The following is a 13,132-nucleotide window of genomic DNA, read 5'->3' as shown; positions in this document are numbered from 1 at the left end:
GAGGGAGAGATGAGAGGTAGAAGACAGTGTGAGGACTGAGTATAAAGGGAATCACTGACCTGGTAGGTTCCAATGCCGATGTGTTTCGGGTCGATTTTCACCAGCTCAGCCAGCGGGTCCTGAACTCGTCTCCCTATGGACACTGGGAAAAGTAGAGCCCAACACACAAACTAATGAATTACTATTAGGCCTAACCAATACACGCAAACAGAGAAATTGTCTTTTAAAATACCAGGAGGGATGATGAAAAGTAAAACAATAAACAGCATATTTCATATAGTAACAGGCTTGATTACACTTATTACAGTGCCTTGCGAAAGTATTCGGCCCCCTTGAACTTTGCGACCTTTTGCCACATTTCAGGCTTCAAACATAAAGATATAAAACTGTATTTTTTGTGAGGAATCAACAACAAGTGGGACACAATCATGATGTGGAACGACATTTATTGGATTTAAAAAAAGATAAAACTTTTTTAACAATTCAAAAACTGAAAAATTGGGCGTGCACAATTATTCAGCCCCTTTACTTTCAGTGCAGCAAATTCTCTCCAGAAGTTTAGTGAGGATCTCTGAATGATCCAATGTTGACCTAAATGACTAATGATGATAAATACAATCCACCTGTGTGTAATCAAGTCTCTGTATAAATGCACCTGCACTGTGATAGTCTCAGAGGTCCGTTAAAAGCGTGAAGAACAAGGAACACACCAGGCAGGTCCGAGATAGGGTCCGAGATACTGAGATACTGTTGTGAAGAAGTTTAAAGCCGGATTTGGATACAAAAAGATTTCCCAAGCTTTAAACATCCCAAGGAGCACTGTGCAAGCGATAATATTGAAATGGAAGGAGTATCAGACCACTGCAAATCTACCAAGACCTGGCCGTCCCTCTAAACTTTCAGCTCATACAAGGAGAAGACTGATCAGAGATGCAGCCAAGAGGCCCATGATCACTCTGGATGAACTGCAGAGATCTACAGCTGAGGTGGGAGACTCTGTCCATAGGACAACAATCAGTCGTATATTGCACAAATCTGGCCTTTATGGAAGAGTGGCAAGAAGAAAGCCATTTCTTAAAGATATCCATAAAAAGTGTCGTTTAAAGTTTGCCACAAGCCACCTGGGAGACACACCAAACATGTGGAAGAAGGTGCTCTGGTCAGATGAATCCAAAATTGAACTTTTTGGCAAAAATGCAAAACGTTATGTTTGGCGTAAAAGCAACACAGCTCATCACCCTGACCACACCATACCCACTGTCAAACATGGTGGTGGCAGCATCATGGTTTGGGCCTGCTTTTCTTCAGCAGGGACAGGGAAGATGGTTAAAATTGATGGGAAGATGGATGGAGCCAAATACAGGACCATTCTGGAAGAAAACCTGATGGAGTCTGCAAAAGACCTGAGACTGGGACGGAGATTTGTCTTCCAACAAGACAATGATCCAAAACATAAAGCAAAATCTACAATGGAATGGTTCAAAAATAAACATATCCAGGTGTTAGAATGGTCAAGTCAAAGTCCAGACCTGAATCCAATCGAGAATCTGTGGAAAGAACTGAAAACTGCTGTTCACAAATGCTCTCCATCCAACCTCACTGAGCTCGAGCTGTTTTGCAAGGAGGAATGGGAAAAAATTTCAGTCTCTCGATGTGCAAAACTGATAGAGACATACCCCAAGCGACTTACAGCTGTAATCGCAGCAAAAGGTGGCGCTACAAAGTATTAACTTAAGGGGGCTGAATAATTTTGCACGCCCAATTTTTCAGTTTTTGATTTGTTAAAGTTTGAAATATCCAATAAATGTCGTTCCACTTCATGATTGTGTCCCACTTGTTGTTGATTCTTCACAAAAAAATACAGTTTTATATCTTTATGTTTGAAGCCTGAAATGTGGCAAACGGTCTCAATGTTCAAGGGGGCCGAATACTTTCGCAAGGCACTGTAAATATGCATGTTAGGGGCTGTCCTAAGGGCAGGCCATTCACTCATGATTGGTGGGGTGGGGGATCATCTTAATGAACTCCACGGCTGCAAGCCAATTAGAGTGCCTGCACCTGTCACTGAACTACACCCACCTGTCTCCAGGACACATCTGGAGACAGCCCTGCTTTCTCACATAAACACACTGGGAGAATCTCAATTGCATTTCCTTGATTCCTCGCATCCTTCTCAAAACCCATTGGATCTCATTAAATGTGTTTTGAGGAGGCGGCGAGGTGAGAGGATACAAGGAATCAAGGAGATGCAATTGAGATTCTCCCCTGGCTATTATCCCATCTTCCTCCCAAAGTATGCACTTGTTCATGTGGAAGGAAATGACTGGTACACGTACAACTGGTACACGTATAAGAAATATGGTGGAACCTCCCTGCAGCCCATTCCTCCACCAATACAAGGTTTTTAGATTTGTTAGAAGTAGTGAACAAGTATACACTTCAGGAGAAAAGAGGTGCAACACGCTTCCGCACAAACACGCACACACAAGCGCGTGCACACACACACACACACACACACACACACACACACACACACACACACACACACACACACACGTTTAATGATGATGTTTGTAATACTTGATGTCCAGTTAAATGTAGCTAAATCCCTTCTCCAGGGTGGCTGACAAGAAGAAAAATTATAAACATTACTAAACACATGACATTATTTCACAGCCACTACAACATATGAGAACAGAAACTATTTCCAATCCAAATACACAAAATAGCTCACACACACACACCCTCAACGCTATTATTCCTCGTAGAGATCACATTAACGGAGTTCTCAGCAGTAGAATCTCAAAATAGATGCAAATAGACCTAATACCAAACTCAATTTAAAGCCAATAAAACTCTAATTAAAAGAGAAATAAACCCCAGCGAGAGCTTGCGAACGTCATCTGTTTATATGCCAATGACAACATAACGGAGTTTGGTGAATGGGACCAGTTGAGTGTGTTTGGTTAAACACGGACTTAAAACAGTGTAAGAGATGGACAACATGTGATTAATAGAGCATGCTAGGGACATATCATTCAAAAACCACAAGAATTTTACACAAGTAGTGGAGTCGCCAATGAACTGACCATGACAGTCTATGAGAGAGAGCTTATCAGCGCTAACCCACTGGAGAGCTACCAAACATCCAGTCCATGCCAGATTCCTCTCCTTGGTGAATCTTTAGCTTGGCTAGTAAACCTTTCAATAAGTGCTGGAGAGAGCACTGCGAGTCTCTGCTTACAAATGACCCCCCTATTACGGCGAGAGGACTCGGAGGAGAGAAGTGCTTTTGTGTGTGCTGTACAAGGCCTGGGCTGAAACGCCATCCCTGTCTAAATATTGTTGCAGGCTGCAGTTTCCCACAGGCTTCCAAGGAGAGATGCAGAGAGTGAGGCATTGATTCCACATGCTCCTCCGTCCCAGTCCCACCTCAACTACGTACATCCAGCGAGTCATCTAGCAAAACACACCACCACATCCTCCTCCTCTTTCACACCGACTCAGCCTCGCACATCTAGACAGTCCTCCACCATAATGCACTTCACCAGATCATCCACCAGTCCAACATTCATCACCAGCCACTTTACTCAAGCAAACACCCGCATCACCGTCATTTCAAATATAGTCTTGTATGATGTAACATAGGCTACAATAAAGCTGTCTACTTACATATTCACACATAATTACATATTGAATCCCTAACAAAACACTTGGTCATCACTGATTTAAATACATACACCCACAATGCATCCACTTGCCTGATAGTGAGCCACATAACTATCCACTCAGACACTCAACAAAATGCTCATAATCTAGCCACTACCGTCTCCCACTCAATGTCATATAACCATCTCATCTGAGTTCAGGGTCCCGACAGAGGGGCAGTGGATAATCTAAGGGTGTTGTCATTACCTTTCCACACTAGGGGGCATCAGTACTCCCTCTCAGGAGTTCAGACCGACCAGGGCAGGGGGAAGAGTTCTAGAACTTGGAAGTGTGGTGTAAAACAACAGGCCCTTAAGGCCCTCTTTGTTCAAAAAACACGCTCTCCGCTGACAAGCACATCCACATACTGAAAGCACCCCCCCCCCACAAACACACGCACACATATCCCCACAGAACAATCTTTCTACAATATCCTTCACAACATTCTACTCTATTGCATCCAAGATAAATGCCCACACATTATTACACACATCCAAAATAAAACACAACATTACTTACGCCTTTCATTAAGGGGATAAATATGTCTCCCTGGGCTTGCTAGCGCTCTTGACCAGAGGACAATGTATGAATAAATCCGCAGCTTGATTTACTGTTTTTATAGAGGAAGTCTGGAATAATTCTCAAATCCTGTTTTGGAGAGCATTTGATTCTTTTCCAGAGTTTCTTAAATGTGTTTCTGTGTTTGAGATGGCGCATTGTGCAGAGTGTAGAGAGTTTGTGTGGTCCGTCACACAGCCTGGACCCTAAGGGAAGTCCGATTTCACAGCAACATGATGAGTTCTACAGAGATGACCAGACTGCTAGGATAAGGGACCAGAAGAGTTTGTCAATAACATGGCACCATGTCAGTGTTGACTGATGTGGGATAGTTCAGGTTAATGTCAGTGCTTGAGAGCTACCAACAACTGAAGTTATTGACCTTAAAACAAATGCAGTGGTGTGGGAAAGTCCTGGGCAACATAACCAGAATGTTTAACCAGGATGTTTTGTGTCAAGGTTGACCCCTTCATGACTGATTAGTTGCCAGGCCAGAGCAGACAGCTGAGACAGAGAGCTGCCAAGCCAGAGCAGACAGCAGAGATGAGAGCTGCCAGGCCAGAGCAGACAGCAGAGACGGAGAGCTGCCAGGCCAGAGCAGACAGCAGAGATGAGAGCTGCCAGGCCAGAGCAGACAGCAGAGATGAGAGCTGCCAGGCCAGAGCAGACAGCAGAGATGAGAGCTGCCAGGCCAGAGCAGACAGCAGAGATGAGAGCTGCCAGGCCAGACAGCAGAGATGAGAGCTGCCAGGCCAGACAGCAGAGATGAGAGCTGCCAGGCCAGAGCAGACAGCAGAGATGAGAGCTGCCAGGCCAGAGCAGACAGCAGAGATGAGAGCTGCCAGGCCAGAGCAGACAGCAGAGATGAGAGCTGCCAGGCCAGAGCAGACAGCAGAGATGAGAGCTGCCAGGCCAGAGCAGACAGCAGAGATGAGAGCTGCCAGGCCAGACCAGACAGCAGAGATGAGAGCTGCCAGGCCAGACCAGACAGCAGAGATGAGAGCTGCCAAGCCAGAGCAGACAGCAGAGATGAGAGCTGCCAGGCCAGAGCAGACAGCAGAGATGAGAGCTGCCAGGCCAGAGCAGACAGCAGAGATGAGAGCTGCCAGGCCAGACAGCAGAGATGAGAGCTGCCAGGCCAGAGCAGACAGCAGAGATGAGAGCTGCCAGGCCAGAGCAGACAGCAGAGATGAGAGCTGCCAGGCCAGAGCAGACAGCAGAGATGAGAGCTGCCAGGCCAGAGCAGACAGCAGAGATGAGAGCTGCCAGGCCAGAGCAGACAGCAGAGATGAGAGCTGCCAAGCCAGAGCAGACAGCAGAGATGAAAGCTGCCAGGCCAGAGCAGACAGCAGAGATGAGAGCTGCCAGGCCAGAGCAGACAGCAGAGATGAGAGCTGCCAGGCCAGACCAGACAGCAGAGCAGGACTCAGAAGAGCAGACTAGAATCCAGCAAAGAGCTAAGCCACCAACATAACAGAGGCTTTGGTTTATGTAGACCAGTCAGAATTTCGCAACTTCTAGCAACGGCCCTGGCAACGGAGGCTAACTCCTAATTAGGGCAGCATACAGCCTAGCGGTTAGAGCGTTGGGCCAGTAGCCGAAAGGTTGCTGGTTTGAATAACCGAGCCGACAAGGTGAAAAATCTGTCCTTCTGCCCTTGAGCAAGGCACTGAACCCTAATTTGATCCAGGGGTGCTGTACTAATATGGCTGACCCTGTAAAACACCACATTTCACTGCACCTATCTGGTGTATGTAACCATAAAACATATATTGTCTATTTCTCAAATCCCATTGTGATGCAAGAGGGGAGGACATATTTTGGCAAGTGGACACTATTTGGCATGACATGCCCATTGACTGAGGTGTATCTCACCTGCACTCCTCAGGTTCGGGTCCAGATCAGGCATTTCCTTCACTGCCGCTGGGCTCACACTGTAGATGGATGCCCCTGCCTCGCTGGTGATGCTGAGACAGAGAGAACACATGGTTAAAGGGATAGTTCAACAATTTGGCAATTAAGTTCTTTGTTCTACTTACCCAGTCGGATGAAGTCATGGATACTATTTGTATGTCTCTGCGTGCAGTTTGAAGGAAGTTGAAGGTATTTACTGGACCCAATGCTAACTAGCGTTAGCACAATTACAAAGTCTACAGGAGCAGCCAGGATCACACAGTAGCAGTCAACCAGTGGCAGAACTACTCACACTCATACCAAAGCCCACTCGTATTCTTACTCTCTTCTCAAAAGGTTCAGTATATGAGTATTCTTATATTCCCCCCCCCCCTCCAAGTGCCATTGTCTTCCAGCCTCTTCTTTCTACTAAAATATCATCTTCTCACAAAGCATCAATACTTGATTCTTAAGTCCATAAGGCCCTGCTGTTCCTTCATGCCTTTCATGCAAACACTCCTTTTTCTTTGACTATCAAGGACGTCATAAGCTCAGGTTTGTGAGACTGATCCACATAGCTTTTAGGGAAGCTTTTAGGCGAAAAAAAGAATGAAAAAAAGTATGCGAATGGGGAAGATGGAGGGAAAAGAATAGTGGAGGAAAAACAAATAGCCCTAATAAAGATGTACAAAAATAATACGATTAAGGTTCATAAGAATGAGTCAATGTACTGTCATAATCATCACATCACTCACAGAGCCCCTCCTTCCACTGATGTATTCTCATTCTCAGCACCACTTATATCGCTAGTGTCAAATGCACCATTACCTACAAATCAATTCATTCATTCAGTAACAAGCTCTCCTTTCTCTGTTCGAGACCCTCTGTCGTAGACACCGACTCAATAAATCTAACCTTTCACCATGGTAATTATCTCTAACGTTCTCTTCCAACTCCGGTGATCACAGACCTTTTCATCAAGCAAATAAGGTTAGAGGCCAGGGCGAATGCTTCTGCTCGTTTATCTACATGAATATGCCTAGGACATGTTCTCAACTATAGAAGTCTACATGCATACATATATTCAAAACGGCATTATCTATTATTTTCAATTCTATGACTAATTGGTCGTAAAGCACTCAAGCACATCCAAATACCTTAACAGTTTTACCATTGTGTTGCTTGTTACTTTTAAAATATGGCCATTAGTTCCAGAAATATACCTGATGTGAAGGTAAAAGCCAAAAGGTGGAGCCCCAGCAGACATAAAACAATGTAAGGTGATGCAGAGCTAAAGGACAGAATGAATCCTTAACTAATGGACTCAACCTCCAAGCTTAGTTTGTGTGTGTGTGTGTGTGTGTGTGTGTGTGTGTGTGTGTGTGTGTACAGAGAATCCAGTTGTAGTGTGACACTACTGCCATCTAGAGGACTTGTATGTGTACTGCTACCGTTCGCTTCAACAGCAGAAGGTGACAACTGATAAATAATAAAATAGAGAATGAAATCCTAATTGGGAACTTGGGACAGAATAGGCTTAGCACTTCAGAAATGTTTGGCCCATAAACACCAGTCATAATAAAAATAATTAAAATGTGGAAATCTCGAGCAATAATACTAACATCATCACCCGTACCCGAAAACCCGAGACCTGATCCGAGGGGTTCCGGATCCAGAATTCTATATAATGTCACAGGTCTGGGTCGGATCTGATTGTCACGGGTCTTGGGTACGTGTAATTTTAACTGACTTGTCCGGAAGGACCCATACAGTTCCGAACACGACTCCTGCAGTAGATGGAGAGAGAGAAATTGTATATTTCATGCTGCTGCCCTTTGCTTTTCACGAAAGTGGCGCGTGTAGCTTGTTGTTGGCCAATCGTTAATCATCAAAGTGGCAAAAGGATACAGGCATAGAGCCTTCGTGTGGGACAAAAGTTAGGAGAAACAATGGAAGGTGGAATTAAAAGTTAAAAAGGAGAATGATAGACTACAAAGACCAAAAACCAACAGGTAGGATGCTACTTTATATTCTGGATGGAATAGTTGCTTGTAACTGTGTAAGACGAGAAAGCGCATGTAGCCTAAATTAGCCTAGCTAGTTTAACTAGCTTCTCCTCGTTTGATGCAGTCAAGACTGGTACCACGTAATCATATTGGATGGTAAATAACCTAGCTATGGCAACTACACTTTATGACCAAAGGTATGTGGACACCTGCTCGTCGAACATCTCATTCCAAAATCATGGGCATTGATGTGGAGTTGGTCCCCCCCTTTGCTGCTATAACAGCATCTACTCTTTTGGGAAGGCTTTCCACTAGATGTTGGAACATTGCTGCGACTGGCTTCCATTCAGCCACAAGAGCATTAGTGAGGTCAGGCACTGATGTTGGGCGATTAGTCCTGGCCTCCAGTTAAAGTTCCAATTCATCCCAAAGGTGTTTGATGGGGTTGAGGTCAGGGTTCTGTGCATGCCAGTGAAGTTCTTCCACACCGACCTCGACAAACCATTTCTGTATGGACCTCGCTTTGTGCACGGGGGCATTGTCATGCAGGAACAGGAAAGAGCCTTCTCCAAACTGTTACCACAAAGTTGGAATCAATGAGAATGTTATTGTATGCTGTAGAGTTAAGATTTCCATTCACTAGAAATAAGGGGCCAGAACCATGAAAAACAGCCCCAGACCATTATTCCTCATCCACCAAACTTTACAGTTGGCACTATGCATTGGAGCAGGTAGAGTTCTCATGGCATCCGCCAAACTCAGATTTGTCCGTCGGACTGCCAGATGGTGAAGCGTGATTCATCACTCCAGAGAGAGCGTTTCCACTACTCCACAGAGTACAATGGTAGAGAGCTTTACACCACTCAAGCTGACGCTTGGCATTGCGCATGGTGATCTTAGGCTTGTGTGCGGCGGCTTGGCCATGGAAACCCTTTTCATGAAGCTCCCGGCAAACAGTTATTGTGCCGACATTGCTTTCAGGGGCAGTTTGGAACTCAGTAGTGAGTGTTGCAACCGAGGACAGACGATTTTTACGTGCTACGCGCTGCAGCACTCAGCAGTCCAGTTCTGCGAGTTTGTGTGGATTACCACTTTGCAGCTGAGCCGTTGTTGCGCCAAGACATTTCCACTTCACAATAACAGCACTAGTAGGGCCACAATTTGACAAACTAACTTGTTGGAAAGGTGGCATCCTATGACGGTGCCACTTTGAAGGTCACTGAGCTCTTCAGAAAGGCCATTCTACTGTCAATGTTTGTCTATGGAGATTGCATGGATGTGTGCTCGATATTATACACCTGTCAGCAACAGGTGTGGCTAAAACAGCCAAATCCGCTAATTTAAAAGGGTGTCCACATACTTTTGTATATATAGTGTATTAGTCTGCTATAGCGTGAGTTGGCTTGGTCGGTTGCTGTCTCTCCTTCCCTCCTCCCTGTTCCCGTGTCACTCACTCACACTCACAGTAGCCTACACACACTGCACGGTTCCTTGCTAGACCGTCAACTCTCTCGACCACCTCTACCTCGCGCTTTATCAGCTCCGGTTAATAAGGTCGCTTAAACATTTACTTCTCTGCTGCTTCCCTCACTCGGATTGGACCGGGTCTGACCAGGAACGGGTCTAATTGTCTTCTGGTCCGTTTGGAACGGGTCTCTATATTGTAATAAATAAATATATTTTTTATTTATGCATATCGGGTCTGGATGGGGAAAGCCCCTGGTCAATGTTTGAAGGCCTCTAACTCAGAGTCAAACCTACTGTAGCCACAGTAACATTTCAATGTTCATTATTTTCAATGTTAAATGAGGACAATAGAACAACACGTTAAATGAGGACGACTATATTGCTACTACTACTACACTCAGCAAAAAAAGAAACGTCCTCTCACTGTCAAATGCGTTTATTTTCAGCAAACATAACATGTGTAAATATTTGTATGAACATAACAAGACTCAACAACTGAGACAAAAACTGAAAAAGTTCCACAGACATGTGACTAACATAAATGGAATAATGTGTCCCTGAACAAAGGGAGGGTCAAAATCAAAAGTAACTGTCAGTATCTGGTGTGGCCACCAGCTGCTTTAAGTACTGCAGTGCATCTCATCCTCATGGACTGCACCAGAATTGCCAGTTCTTGCTGTGAGATGTTACCCCACTCTTCCACCAAGGCACCTGCAAATTCCCGGACATTTCTGGGGGGAATGGCCCTAGCCCTCACACTCCGATCCAACAGGTTCCAGACGTGCTCAATGGAATTGAGATCCGGGGTCTTCGCTAACCATGGCAGAACACTGGCATTTCTGTCTTGCAGAAAACCAGCCATACTGCTCATTCTGTGCGTGGTGGCATTGTCATGCTGGAGGGTCATGTCAGGATGAGCCTGCAGGAAAGGAACCACATGAGGGAGGAGGATGTCTTCCCTGTAACACACAGCATTGAGACTGCATGCAATGACAACAAGCTCAGTCCGATGATGCTGTGACACACCGCCCCAGACCATGATGGACCCTCCACCTCCAAATCGATCCCGCTCCAGAGTCCAGGCCTCGGTATAATGCTCATTCCTTTGGCGATAAACACAAATCCGACCATCACCCCAGGTGAGACAAAACCGCGACTAGTCAGTGAAGAGCACTTTTTGCCAGTTCTGTCTGGTCCAGCGATGGTGGGTTAGTGCCCATAGGTGACATTGTTGCCGGTGATGTCTGGTGAGGACCTGCCTTACAACAGGCCTACAAGCCCTCAGTCCAGCCTCTCTCAGCCTATTGTGGACAGTCTGGGCACTGATGGAGGGATTGTGCGTTCCTGGTGTAACTGAGGCATTTGTTGTTGCCATCCTGACATGTCCTGCAGGTGTGGTTCGGATATACCGATCCTTTACAGGTGTTGTTACACATGGTCTGCTACTGCGAGGATGATCAGCTGTCTGTCCTGTCTCCCTGTCGCGCTGTCTTAGGCGTCTCACAGTATGGACATTGCAATTTATTGCCCTGGCCACATCTGCAGTCCTCATGCCTCCTTGCAGCATGCCTAAGGCACATTCACACAGATGAGAAGGGACCCTGGGCATCTTTCTTTTGGTGTTTTTCAGAGTCAGTAGAAAGACCTCTTCAGTGTCCTAAATTTTCATAACTGTGACCTTAATTGCCTACCGTCTGTAAGATGTTAGTGTCTTAACGACCGTTCCACAGGAGCATGTTCATTAATTGTTTATGGTTCATTGAACAAGCAGTGTTTAAACCCTTTACAAATGAAGATCTGTGAAGTTATTTGGATTTTTACGAATTATCTTTGAAAGACAGGGAGCTGAAAAGGGGACGATTCTTTTTTTGCTGCTGCTGCTGCTGCCACTACTACACATCTATTGTAGGCTAATGACTGAGAAATGGTGGGGGAATTGAAGACATTAAAGGAAAACTCCACCCAAAAACGATCTATGGGTATTTGTTTCATTAGTCAGTTGTTGACAAAGTCCCAAAATGTTTTGCTTGTCAGCAATCAAGTTAAGATATGTAACTTTCAAAATTCAGAAATCATCCCGTATGATGCATTTTGTATCATCTCACAATTGCCATATTATCCTGCATGTCCGGTTAGAGGTGTTATTATAAAGTCATGCCACTGATCCATCCTCCATCTTCAGGGTATACCCTTCTCTCTTTCCTCTTGGATAGACAGATCAGATGGGGGAGTATCTCTCCTCAGTGTTCATATCTAGCTGACCTTTGTGATGAGAGGTCAGCGCCTGCCCCTCTCACACTCACTGTTGGTACAACCAAACCTCTTTTAAGATCCCCTTCTTACTACAACCACATCAAAAGACCCTAGAATGGGGGCCTCTGCCACGACAACCTTGCCAATTAGTACCATCCTGTTTAGCATCAGCCGACAGAAGTCTGACAAGAATTACATGTTAAATGAACTTGTCCCCTCTCTCTTCCCATCTTTCTCCCTCCCCCATTTGACTACTCTAGCCGTCTCTGCATTAGAACCCCCCACTCCCGCTTCTGCTGACAGCTGACATGTCTTCGTAGTGACAGCGCTAACGAGCGCTGGCACATGACCTTCAGCAGGGTCAGAGAAGATGGAGTCGGCAAGCTGGTCATTAATAAGACAGTCAGACGGATTAGGAGGTCACAGCACAGGGCACACACCCAAACACACACCACTCTCACACAGAGAAGAAGAGACAAACAGTCATAGTGACAAGGACAGACAAGAGACAAAAAAAAACAGAGATACAATAAACACTGTGATTGAGATAGACAAGCAGAGGACCATATATTGTAAAGAGTTTGCATGGAAGCAGGGACCAATGGCAGGCCACAGACAGATGTAAGCTCATGTTCTGTATGGATATAGGATGAGCTTGGCAACAAGACAAACGCACATGCTGATGAGAGTGAAGCAACAAGATGGTCGTTCTGTTCTCCTGTTTGGCTCTCTCTCTCTCTTGCTTGCTTTTCAGTTATGTACCTATCTCAGGTCACTGGTCTTTTAAATATCCCAAAGTCTAGGACCAAGAGGCATGGAGAGGCAGCCTTTAGTTACTATGACCCCAGCTTCTGGAAAAGCCTGACAGAGAACCTGAGGGAGGGCAAAACTGTGGACATATTTAAGAGATCTTAAAACATATATTTTTAGCTTTGCTTTTCCTTTTGGTGCTTTTTAGCTGTTCAATATGTGTCATTCTTTTGTTTTTATCTTATGGTTTGTTGTTTAGTGAATATTTCAGCTTTTATTGTTGTATTCATTTTTTCCTGTAAAGCACATTGCGTTGCATTCCATGTCTGAAATGTGCCGTAGAAATAAAGCTTGATTTGAGTCTCTCTCTCGCCACTCCAGAGCCTGGAGGCAACTCCTCAGAAACAGGCCCATCTGGTCCGACACCTCTGACCAACACACACACAAGTTTGTGTACTCTCTCGCACATGCATAGACAGAGACACACTAGAGCAGGT

General features: G+C 45.2%; 1 protein-coding gene across 3 annotated transcripts in view; it reads right to left on the bottom strand.

Moving 5' to 3' along the window:
• Window positions 1–13,132, bottom strand: part of srbd1 (S1 RNA binding domain 1) — a 95,104-nt gene that overhangs the window by 45,460 nt on the left and 36,512 nt on the right. For all 3 annotated transcript variants that reach the window (XM_064950271.1, XM_064950274.1, XM_064950272.1), the window contains 2 exons: window positions 6,142–6,233; window positions 60–142 (listed from right to left, as the gene is read on the bottom strand). In XM_064950271.1, the coding sequence (XP_064806343.1) occupies window positions 60–142; window positions 6,142–6,233 (175 nt within the window). The remainder of the gene's footprint in view (window positions 1–59; window positions 143–6,141; window positions 6,234–13,132) is intronic.

Source organism: Oncorhynchus masou, chromosome 31 (genome assembly GCF_036934945.1).
Source record: "Oncorhynchus masou masou isolate Uvic2021 chromosome 31, UVic_Omas_1.1, whole genome shotgun sequence".
Classification (NCBI taxonomy): domain Eukaryota; kingdom Metazoa; phylum Chordata; class Actinopteri; order Salmoniformes; family Salmonidae; genus Oncorhynchus; species Oncorhynchus masou.
Note: the sequence above shows the minus strand (reverse complement) of the source record. Positions and strands in the feature narration are given on the sequence as shown.